The 12808-nt window shown below is 38.9% G+C and overlaps 1 protein-coding gene across 1 annotated transcript in view; it reads left to right on the top strand.

Annotated features, from left to right (window-relative positions):
- Window positions 1-12808, top strand: part of FBXL13 (F-box and leucine rich repeat protein 13) — a 272579-nt gene that overhangs the window by 188504 nt on the left and 71267 nt on the right. Inside the window, exons 13-15 of the mRNA XM_015134552.3 lie at window positions 9698-9796; window positions 10325-10442; window positions 10544-10706. Coding sequence (XP_014990038.3) covers window positions 9698-9796; window positions 10325-10442; window positions 10544-10706 — 380 coding nt within the window. The remainder of the gene's footprint in view (window positions 1-9697; window positions 9797-10324; window positions 10443-10543; window positions 10707-12808) is intronic.

The following is a 12808-nucleotide window of genomic DNA, read 5'->3' as shown; positions in this document are numbered from 1 at the left end:
AGCCTCCCAAAGTGCCAGGATTACAGGGATGAATCACATGTGCACTCTATTTTTTCACCAATTATATTTTAATCACTATGCACAAATCAACAAAAAATGAAAAGGGACAGTATTCTAGGAATGTTTGAATGATTATAATAATCAGTGCAATAATAATGGCTTATCAGTTCTTGTACTGTTAAATCTCTCTAGAGCCCACAAAACTTAAAGGTAGGCTGTACAAACTGCAAACTGAAGATTCCAAGGTCATTTCAGTTCTCTCTGGGTTACATAAATTCCAACCTTCCCCTTTCAGAGAAGCAGAGATCATGGAAGGTCTTACTTGTTCACCCCTGGGATTTGTGTTGGAGGTTGGAGAAAGCCACACAGGCATGTCCAGGGATGAATGTACTAGCCAAATTGAATGGAGATTGCATAAGCAAAGCAAGAGTCAGGGGAGGAATTTCTTTGTCTCTTTCTTTTCTTTTCTTTCCTCTTTCTTTCCTTCCTTCCTTCCTTCCTTCCTTCCTTCCTTCCTTCCTTCCTTCCTTCCTTCCTTCCTTTTTCTTTCTTTCTTTCTTCCTGTCTCTCTCTGTCTCTCTCTCTCTCCCTCCCTCTCTTTCTCTTTCTCTGTCTCTCTTTCTTTCTTTTTCTTTCTTTCTTTCTCTTTCCCCTCCCTCCCTCCCTTTCTTCCTTCCTTCCTTTCTTTTTCTTTCTTCCTCTCTTCTCTCCCTTCCCCTTTCCCCTCCCCTTCTTCTCCCCCTCCCCCATTCCCCCCTCATCTTTCTCTTTTTTTTTTTTTTTTGAGACGGAGTCTTGCTCTGTTGCCCAGGCTGGAGTGCAGTGGCGCAATCTGGGCTCACTGCAAGCTCCGTCTCCCGGGTTTACACCATTCTCCTGCCTCATTCTCCTACCAGCAGCTGGTACTACAGGCACCCGCTGCCACGCCCGGCTAATTTTTTTGTATTTTCAGTAGAGACGGGGTTTCACTGTGTTAGCCAGGATGGTCTCAATCTCCTGACCTTGGGATCCGCCTGCCTCGGCCTCCCAAAGTGCTGGGATTACAGGCACTAGCCACCGCGCCCACCCTCTCCTTTCTTGAAGTTAGGAGACCTGGGATCTATTTCTTGTTATGCCACTGACCAGTTATGCAACCTTGGAGTTACTTGGTTTTTCTGCCTCAATTCCTTCACCTGTCGAATGGCTAGGCTGGGCGAAATAATCTCTGAGGTCTTTTTCAGCTTTAGGATTTTGTATTTCTGTACGGTAACTAGACAAGATAACCAAAAAAGGAGCAAGAGTGGGGGTAAAAGAATAATGAATCTCATTTTGGAAGGGCCAAATTTCAGGTTCCTGTGATACATCTGGGTGTAAATGACAAGAATAAATTGGAAGTAGAAGTCTGGTCCTTGAAAGAGAGCTGGGAGTGAAGGTATAGATTTGGAAGTCTGTCAGTAAGTGTTAATTGGAACAACAAGAGTTTTGTGAACAGCTAAACCAGTTGTGAATGAACAAATTATGTATCAAAATGAATTGGAAACAGTTAAATTCAAAATTGTAATGCACTTATATTTGGCTGATTCCATTTTCCTTTTTTCTATGGAATAATAAAGGGCAGGAAAAGCCTGACTTTTTAGTGTTGGCTGAATTCTATGGTGTAAATACTCTCACCATGGCCTATTTTAAGCTACCAACAGGAGGTCACTGAACAGGAAGTTGAGAAGACATATGCAGTAGCACATTATTATGTAATATTCTAGGGAAACGATAGACATTAATATCATCAAGAACATAGATAATGCTAGTGTGGTAAAATAATGAGGAAGTGATACATATTGAGTATGTACAACCTTGGTTTTTAATATAAGAATATAATTTGTGAAACTATAAAGTACTATACTGCATATAGTAAAAAAAACTGTTGCATTTTGTATTTGAAAAAATACGTGGTTTTAAGTATCATTTAATAAGGAGGAGTTCTAGTGGAAAAGTAGTCATGAGTCAAAAAACTCACAGTGCAATTCCTGCTTTTCTGGGTCAGTTATTGTGTTTCAGTTTCCCTGTTAGAGGAATGCTTTGTGTCCTTTCTGAACCAGACTTCAACCTGTGTTGAAAAAAAATTGTAGAATTTATGAAAACATTTTTATATGTCTTATAAATAGGACTTACATAAATTTAAATGGTTGTTAAAATTATTCGTTGGAACATAACGTAGAGTTATGTTCATAGTGAAAATTAAAAATTAAAATAACAAACACCTATTGTTTAACATCCACAGGTTAATATAATCTCTTTGTAGGCAAAATGTATAAGGATGTTTACTATATTAAGTGGTAAAAATGAAACATCTGGCAACAATTTTTACATCTTGAAGAATGAGATGACAAAATGATGAGTCTCAGGGGACTAAGATCATGTTTCCTATTCCTGAAAAAAAGGTTTGAAAAAAATTTTATTCTTTCTGGAAACATACTTATTTTGGTTTCTTCTATTCTCCCTATCTTGTGAAGTGACACAGAATTTCATGAAATGTTCACAAAACTCTATTTTGGTCTTGGACCTGGGTGAAGCATGTGGTTAGAACTGTAGCTGTAAAGCCACCATCTAGTTCAATAAATCTAGACAAACCAAGTAGCTCTGTGGATCATTGTGTTGTAAAAAGAAAGTATTATGGTTGTGATTCTCTCAGTAATACAAGGGAAACTATGAGCAATTTGGCCACTGGTTGAGGAGAAGAACCAATTAGTGTATTCTAGACAAGAATGGTGAAGTTTAGGATGGATCAGCCTGCTTCTGACAGATCCCAGCTCTGAGTCATTGTGCAGTAAATGCACACAGAGTTGGCAAGCATGCAAGCCTTCCTGGCATCTGTAGGCTTCACTCAGCTTGTGTCCTGGTTCCTCATTCACACTGGAAAATTAATTTTTTTAAATATTTGATTGTCCAGTGTTTTTATGTAAATATGGCAATGTGTAACAACTGACCATATTGACTGCCATCCCTTTGAAACTACTAATTCTCATTTATATTCTACAAATAATTCATTCAACAACTACTTGGTCTATTAACAAACACTCTGCACCAGGCACTGTGCTGTACTGTAAAGGATACAGTGATGGCTAAGATGCCGTCTATGCTTCTTGGCAAGGATACTAGACATGTGTGCAGGTAACTGTCATATAAGGCAGAGGATATAAAATGCAGAGTGTAGACTACAGGCTTTGGTGCTCAGATGTAGGTTCGAAACATGTCTACCTGAGGTGATCAGGGAGGGCTACCAGGAAGAAGTGCATAGTGAATGGATAGGATTTCAGACCATAGAGATGGGGATGACTGTGAACCATATATAGACCTGGACAATACAGGATCATCCAAAGAGGGGTTGGCAGGACCTCAAGAAAGACAATTACCAGACCCTTCTTCCTGTCCCTATAGAGGACATGGTATTTGAGAGTCTGTCAAACCCTTGTAGCACAGTCCCTGGGAAGTGTTGCTATTAAAGATGCTTGTGGTGCATTTGAATGCAATAAAACTATGTTCCATAATAGTTTTGAAGGAAAGCTTTGTTTTTCTCTCCAACAGTTCATTCTGCTTGCTAAGTCAGGCTCCTTTGAGGTCACTAAGAGGACATGAAGAATATATGGATATGAATAAAGTCATCACACTACCTATTAGTCATTGGATGCAATGCTGTGAGAATGTGAGAAACAGCTGGAGGTGGTACAGGACCACAGCATGGCCATGTCTATCTCAGATGGATATTTCCAGCTGCCTTAGAGGGTCTAGCTCTGCATATATGTCTTTTCTGTGCTGCTGAGCTAGCCGACTCACAGGCACTGTTGTAAAGGAGGTGTGGGCAGTGGAAGCTTCGTATGATGTTATCATCTGTTTGCTAAATCTCTTCCTTTTTACTACCTTAGAGTGGCAAAGAGGGATCTGAGCTAGTCCTTTGTGCTTTGCACTTGGTCTTTAGTGAGTACGTGGCTCACTGACAACTCATTTCCTTTACGGACAGGTCTGTCTTCTCATGATGATGGGTTGAGACACACCCAGAGGCAGCTGGAGAGAATTTAACTGATCACCAAAGCTCCTCTGCCCTCATCAGCAGCAGTAGCTGTCTGCTGGGACTTGTGGTTGGAACACCACTGGTGAGACCAAGTTCCTCAACTTCCCAATCAGTGGGGGCTTAACCAGCAAAGGACAGGGTGGCAGGGCTCCAGTTGGTGTCAAAATGGAAGCCAAAATCACTTTACAACCAAACAGGAATCGGATTTCAGGTGTAAAAATCCTACGCAGAAAACACACAGATATCAGCCTGTGATGACACCTGGAATTTTAACTTGATAAAATATTTTGCTTTTGCCTTTAGAGAGGAATTTTTAACTTCAGTCTTATATCTCCATTATTTTAGGAAGAGAAAGGACAACTAATGGTTGCTTGGCCTAAAAGATTCTGGGAGGAATATGTGAGTCATAAAATATTAGCCAAATATCTTTTTGGATATTCTAATATAAACTATGTGGAAAACTAAGTACTTCATGCCAGGACAAAGCTAAAGAGCCCTTCTCAGAGCCCTACCCCCTACCCCCCACTTTCTGGATACTAATCTTATTGGTTGACAGCACCAAGTTCTGGGCTGTATTGTAAGGAATCACCCAGTTGTGGCTGTTTTTTGCTATCATTTTCGCTCTTGTTCAGGAAATCTTGACATGAACGTGTTACAAAGAAAGCAAGAGAGAAAAGATTGTTTGTTTTATGGAAAACTTTATTAGAGATACTAGTGTTAGGGTTATGAACTAAGGTCTGGGATAAGGGGGGAATTTAGAGTTGTCATCAAAAACAACAAAGGATGAGCTCATGTCCTTTGCAGGGACATGGATGAAGCTGGAAACCATCATTCTCAGCAAACTAACACAATGAGTGACACTGCATGTTGTTACTCATAGGTGGGAATTGAACAATGAGAACCCTTGGACACAGGGCGGGGAACATCACACACTGGGGCCTGTCGGGGGTGGGGCATTGGGGGAGGGATAGCATTAGGAGAAATACCTAATGTAAATGATGAGTTGATGGGTGCAGCGAACCAACATGGCACATGTATACCTATGTAACAAACCTGCACGTTGTGCACATGTACTCTAGAACTTAAAGTATAATAATAATAAAAAAATAAAAACAAACAGAAAACAGTTCTCAAACCTTGGGTTGTGTGTCATAATGGGAAGAGGTGGCCTCTAGCCTTGGCTCTGCCACTGCTATGTGACTCAAGATAATCCATTCATTCATTCATTCAACATTTCTGGAGCAGCCATTCTGTGTCAGATGCTATGTTCAGCACTGGGGCCACGTTGTGAGGAATAGATAAAGAACCTGTTCTCCAATCACACAACTTCTCCGAATCCCATTTCTTTGTTTGCAATGTGAGGGCTGCACTACAATGAGCTCTCAAGACCCCCTACCCCTGCTTCTTGATTCTTTCACGTGGGAGCAAAATGTGCCCAGAAAAACAATAACAGGAAAAGTGATATCAATATTACATGCCAGACATTATGCTAGCTAATCACTTTTATATACATTGCCTCATTTTGTTTTCTCAAGAATTTTCTAAAATAGGTATTATTATGCTCATTTTCCGGGTGAGGAAACTAAGAGTTGAGAGGTTGAGCTGCTTTTTGTTATAAGCAAGAAAGAGGTAGAGCCAGACTCAAAACCAGCTTAGCTAACTCCAAACTCAGCATTTTTCTCTCCTACTCTGTTCATGTTTTGAAAAGCTCATTAATCTCCCCTGGACTTCGCTCTGGGATACTTATAAAAAATTTACTCAAGAATTCATGGCAGTACGAATATAAAAAGAAAAAGAAAAGAAAATAAACAAAAAACCTACCTCATTCTTGCCTTACCGGTTTTCTGCTAGCCTTCCCTCCTTCCTTACCTCCTCAACTTTTCTTATTCATCCCAAGAGTGATCCTGCCACGTCAGCCAAGACCAGCACCCCCACTGCTTTGAAGGAAAATAAGGCACACACAGATTGCAGGAAGAGTTATAAAGAGTCATGGGCCATTTATTAGTTGGTGTTTCCCTGCAAGGAGAGGTCTATGGTAGGAGATGATTCAAAAACTGTCCAAGGGCTTTCTTATGCTATCTTTTCCCCAAAGATGCCTTTTTCTGTTTCTCTTTTTTTCGGACTATACATGGTCACTGTAGAAAATTTGAAAACTATCTACTCTTCAGAGATAATCACTCTTAGTATTTGGTGTATTTCCTTCTGTGGTGGTTAATTTTATGTCACCTTGGCTAGGCTATAGTGCCCAGTTGTTTGGTCAAGCACCAGTGTAAATGTCATTGCAAAGGTTTGTTTTGTTTTTATTTTTAAGATGTGATAAATATTTTAATCAGTAGACTTTGAGTAAAGTGGACTACCCTCTATAATGTGGGTGAACTTCATTCAGTTGAAGATGTTAAGAATAAAGACAGGTCTCCAAGACTGAGGTTTCCTGAAGAGGAGGCAATTCTGCTGCAAGACTTGCAATGTAGAAATTCTGAGTTTCTAGCCTACGAGTCTGGTATACTGATTTCAGATTTGCCAGCCCCCACAATCACAGGGCCAATTCCTTAAAATACATCTCTAACTCTGTCTCTTTCTCTCTACACAAACACACACACACACACACGGATGTTTGTGTGTGTGTATGTGTGTGTATATATATGTATGTATGTATATATACTTGGATGTAAGTATATCCTATTGGTTCTGTTTCTCTGGAGAACCATGACTGATATACTTTCTTTTTGCTCTTCATTTCCTCTCGATTAACACTTTTCAAACTGTCATGTCTGTGTGTAAATCACCTGTCTTGTTCAAGTGCAGCCTCTAAGTCAGTGGTGGTGGGCTAAGATTCTGTGTTTTGGACAAGCTCCCAGGTAATGCTTATGCTGCTGCTCTATGGACCACATTTTGTGTAGCAAGGCCTTATATAATCAACTTTTTCTTTTAAATAATGTCATGAGCTCAGTTATTCTCCTAAAACATTAACTTGTAACTGTATTGCACTCCATCATACGAGTTGCCATAAATTTGTTCAGGCTTTAGAAACACATTTCCCAAAGGCTGTTTAGAAAAATTGTCTGAGTATAATCTCACCCAAAGGCCTGACTTCTGTAGCACAATAGAAAAATACTAGAAATGTAGAAAAATTGTCCAAATATAATCCAACCCAAAGGCCTGGCTTCTGTAGCAAATCAAGCCTGCATGCTCAGCCCCTGGCTTCAAGGGCTTCCCTTAGTGTTTTGTTTGTTTGTTTGTTTGTTTTTTGTTTTTTTTTTTTTCTTTTCTTTTTATTTCAATAGCTATAAAAATTCCCTTGGCTTTTGTCTGGGTGCTTATATTATTATTGTCTGCTGCGAAGGGGAACCTACTGAATACACATGGTTCTCAGAAGCCATTCATACATTCCTCCATTTATTCATGTAATAATATTACTCAATTATCTCATCAGTTGATGTTATAAGCACCATGCTGGGAGCTGTATACAGGGGATTCATTTAATAACCAATCATAAAATGAATGTAATTGCAGTTATGATAATTACATGGTGATGTAAGTATATAACAAGAAACTGCTCTAATCTAAGGGTCAGGAACACTTCCTAAGGAAGTGACATTTGAGTTGAGCTCTGGTTGTCCTGGGGATATACCACTCAGTTCCTTAACTTTTGGCTAGTCCTTTCTGAATAGGTGGAGGCTTTGATGACAGAACCTTGGAAGTCACCTTTAGTGAGAGGTGGCACACATGAAGTCTCCAAAGGTCTCCAAAGGTCTCCCTAGAGGTCCATTGTAGTTGCTGCTCCTCATTCTCCCTGTCATACTCTTCTGGAGATGACACTTCAGGGGAGTTCCCCTTATGTCTGCTTCTGGGCAGCATCTCAATTTCCCTTTACTGAATCTGAACACAATCTGATTTCCCATCTGTTACAGGAAATACAGTCTAAATAAGAAGTTATCTTAAGGTAATTCATCATAGGCAAATATTTTGATCTTTGAATCAGTCATTATTTCAGACACTTTCTGCCACTGCTCTTTCTATTAATGTGGGTAATGATAGTTGAAAAGAAAGAAATCGGTACTACAAAGCTACAGTAATCAAAACAGTGTGGCACTGGCATAAGGATAGACATATAGAACAATGGAGTAGAATTGACAGTCCAGAAATAAATCTATACATTTATGGTCAATTGATTTTTGAAAAGGGTGCTGAGACCATTCAATGGGGAAAAGAATACTTTCTTCAGCAACTGGTGTTGGGGCAACTGTATATCCACATGAAAAAAAAAGTGAAGTTGGACCCCTACCTCACACTATATATAAAAATTAATACAAAATGGCCAATAACCTAAATATAGGAGTAAAAATAATAAACCCTTTTGAATAAAAAATAGGAGGTAAATCTTCATGACCTTGGAATTAGCAATACGTTCTTAAATATGACACCAAAAGCGTGAACAACAAAAGAAAAAATAGATAAACTGAACTTCATCAAACTTAAAAGTGTTTATGCATCAAAGTACATGATTTTAAAAATGAGAAGACAACCTACAAAATGGAAGATAATTTCAAATCATACATCTAATAAGGACTTGGTATCCAGAATATATGAAGAATTATTACAACTCAACAACAAAAAGACAAACAACCCAACTAAAAAAAAAAAAAATTGGCAGATAACTTGAACAGACCTTTTTCCCAAAGAAGATATACAAATGGCTAGCAAGTACATGAAAAGATACTCATCTCATTACTCATTAAGGGGATGCAAATGAAAATCACAGTGGGGTACCACATCAAGCCTACAAGGAAATTTATTTTAGTGGGAAATAAGTGTTGGTGATGTGGAGAAATTGGAGCACTTACAGATTTCTGGTGGGTAGGTAAAATGGTGCAGCCCCTATAGAAAACATTTTGCTGGTTCCTTAAAAATTAAGCATAGAATTACCGTATGACCCAGCAATTCTCGTCCTAAATATATACCCAAAAGAATTGAAACCTGATATTCAAACAAATAGATGTACATGCATGTAGATATTCAAAATATCCAAAAGATGGAAACAATCCAAATACCCATTAACAGATTAATGGATTTTTAAAATGTAGTTTTCCCATTGAATAGGGTATTATTCAGTCATAAAAAGGATTGAGATGTTCATGCATGCTACAATGTGCATGAACATCAAAAACATTACACTAAGTGAAAGAAGCCAGGAACAAAAGGCCACATATTGTATAATTCCATTTATATGAAATATTCAGAATAGGTAAATTTATAGAAACAGAACAGCGATTAATGATGCCAGGGCCAGGAGGCAAGGAGTATAGGCAGCAATTGCTTAATGGGTACAGGGTTTCCTTTTGGGTGATGAAAATGTTTTGGAACTACATATAGGTGCTGGTTGCACAACATTATGAATGATTAAATAACTTATGTAAGTGGTTAATTTTTTTTAGTTAAAAAAATTTTTTTTTAATTATTTCACCTCAATAAAAAATTAAATAATAAAAAAAAATCAAGATTAGATTCTTTCTTTCCCTCTTGTGTCTGCCATATTTTATGGTTAATTTTAAAACATAGTAACAAAATTATAATGTATCTTTGGTTATTACTCCCTTGGGTTTTTATCATGCTAATGCATTCTCCCATTATTTTCTACTTTGTACAATTCAGATTTCAGTCCAAGGCTTCAGGTACATTGCAAACAGCTGCACTGGAATTACGCATCTTACCATTAACGACATGCCAACTCTGACGGACAACTGTGTAAAAGTAGGTAATTGGAAAGTACCTTTTCTTTTCTGTCCCATAAGATAGATATATGTTCTAATGGCTTGAATTACTGAAAAATATGAATGGACTTTTCATTTTAGTTATTTTTTAATAGTAATAAAATCATTTAAAAGTTTCCACACATACACATACCCTTGAAAACATTTGAATCCTTAAATATCCTAAGAAACCTTGTTTCACAGTTAGGATTTTTTTTAGTGATGTTATAGCCTAAGCATAAACTTTGAGTTCAGTTCTCCATGCTAAGCTGCCAAATGTAGTAATTTTTTTCAGTAGTCCATTTCTCATGTTTTCCCATACTCTTAGTACATGATTTAATTCTGATTCTTCCACATTACTGAAATGTAAGTGTGTTAAAATGTATTGAAAAATCCAGTTTTCTTTGAAATTAGGAAAATTAATAGTTAACATGTCTGTCTCTAATATATTGAAGGAAAAAATGACTTCATTAGTTTGCTAAACCTGTTCTGTACCCTTGATTAATTTAATCATTTTTTTCTTCTGAAGGCTTTAGTTGAAAAGTGCTCTCGTATTACATCGCTGGTTTTCACTGGTGCACCGCATATCTCCGATCGTACTTTCAAAGCTCTTTCTACTTGTAAACTCAGAAAGATCCGATTCGAAGGTCTGTTATATTAAAAATGTGGTTCAGCATTATCATTTACTTTTACTCTTGTGGCATTATAAATACAATACTTGTCTTTTCTTCTGTTTTTTTACAAACAGGAAATAAAAGGGTTACTGATGCATCCTTCAAATATATAGACAAGAATTATCCAAATCTCAGTCACATTTATATGGCTGACTGCAAGGGAATAACAGACAGCAGCCTCAGATCCCTTTCACCTTTGAGGCAACTGACTGTGTTGAATTTGGCAAATTGTGTAAGGTAATGAGTCATTCAGTAATATACTCAAGAAATGTTGATTATCTAGTATGTGCCAGGTCCTCTCCTACGGAACTTATGGTTCGTGGGGTAAACATGAAAGTCAGGAGTCCAAGTGTTAAAGTAGAGGTAAGTGCAGAGTTCTGTGGTTATAAGAAAGAGGCCTCCCAACCCAGATTGATTATATGGGGTGTAGGGAGAGCTCAGGATATGAGGAATTATGGACCCTTGTAAAATTAAGCAAACTCACAGGAATACTTACAGGCTACCTTTCCTAATGAGGGTTTCCATAGCTAGTTCAGTTAACATGATCTTTTCCCATATGGACTTTCTGACTTGCTTATGAAGAACCAATCTCACCGAAGGTTTTTCCTCTTGGGTACTGGTTAGATTTTTCGTCTGTGTAGAATTTCTGACAAATGGACAGAGGGTGGGTTCTTATTGAAATTCTTTCTTTAGCTGGTCCACTATTGGACTACTCTCCTGGTATTCTCGGGAGCAAATTCTGTTTTTATTTATTTATTTATTTATTTATTTGAGACAGAGTCTCACTCTGTTGCCCAGGCTGGAGGGCAGTGGCATGATCTCAGCTCACTGTAACCTCTGCCTCCTGTGCTGAAGTGATTCTCCAGCCTCAGCCTCTTGAGTAGCTGCGATTATAGGTGTGTGCCACCCCACCTGACTAATTTTTATATTTTTAGTAGAGAGAAGGTTTTACCATTTTGGCCAGGCTCGTCTGGAATTCCTGACTTCAAGCGATCCACCTGCCTCAGGCTACCAAAGTGCTGGGAATACAGGTGTGAGCCACCACACCCAGCCAAGGATCAAGAGGGTTCTTGCTGAAACCCCTTCCCCAGTGGGTAGCTCAGCCTCTTACCTATGTAGGATTCTTATAATCTTATAGGACCAGATAAAAACAAAATAGCATTTGATCCACAAAATTATACTTGAGCCACATTGAAGTTGGCTAATATTTGGGAAAGCACAAGTCAGCATAATAATCTAAGCTACACAGAATCTTTTATTTATTCATTTTTATTTTTTAAAGACAGGGTCTTGCTCTGTTGCCCAGGCTGAAGTACAGTTGCACAGTTACTGTAACCTTGAACTCCTGGGCTCAAGTGATCCTCCTGCCTCAGCCTCCCATGTAGCTAGAACTACAAGGCACACTTCATCATATCCAGCTAATTTTTAAATTTTTCTAGAGACAGGGTCTCACTATGCCCAGGCAGGTCTTAAACTCCTGGCTTCAAGTGATCTTTCCACCTTGGCCTCCCAAAATGCTGGGATTATAGGCATGAGCCACTGCACTGGCCCACTACATAGAATCTCAACCTATGTTGCCTATTATTAAAATGGGAAGGCAGCATGGGTCATTGGGAGCTGGAGGAGATATAAGGGTTTGGAATGGAAAAAACCTGGATTAGGAAATGAGGGCTCCAGCCAAGGGCCAGTGAAGAATTAAAGACTCCTGCCAACAGCCATGTGAGTGAGCCTGAAAGCAGACCCTACAGCCCCAGTCAAACCTTCAGATGACTGAAGCTCCAGCTGGCATCTTGACTGCACACTCATGAGAGACCCTGAGCTAGAACTACTCTAGTTCACTTCCAAATCCCTCAGATCCAGAAACGGGGAGATAATAAATATTTGCCATTTAAGCCACAAAGTTTGGATCAATTTGTTACATTTAATAATAACGGTGAGATGCAGACACAGACACACACACACTACATAAGTGTGTGTATCAACTAATTCTATCTGTATGAATATGTGAAATACAACTGAATTTCATTCTTGTATTTCACACAGGCTTCTGCAGGTTTTTTTTTTTTTGAGATGGAGTCTCACTCTGTCACCCAGGCTGGAGTGCAGTGGCACAATCTTGGCTCACTGCAACCTCTGCCTCCTGGGTTCAAGCGATTCTCCTGCCTCAGCCTCCCAAGTAGACAGGCACCCACCATCATCCCTGGCTAATTTTTGTATTTTTGTAGAGACAGGGTTTCACCATGTTGGCCAGGCTGGTCTTGAACTCCTGACCTCAGGTGACCCACCTGCCTTGGCCTCCTAAAGTGCTGGGATTACGGGTGTGAGCCACTGTGCCTTGC

The sequence above is a fragment of the Macaca mulatta genome, chromosome 3 (genome assembly GCF_049350105.2).
Source record: "Macaca mulatta isolate MMU2019108-1 chromosome 3, T2T-MMU8v2.0, whole genome shotgun sequence".
Lineage (NCBI taxonomy): Eukaryota > Metazoa > Chordata > Mammalia > Primates > Cercopithecidae > Macaca > Macaca mulatta.
The sequence above is the reverse complement of the archived record's forward strand: the minus strand, read 5'-3'. Positions and strand labels throughout refer to the sequence as shown.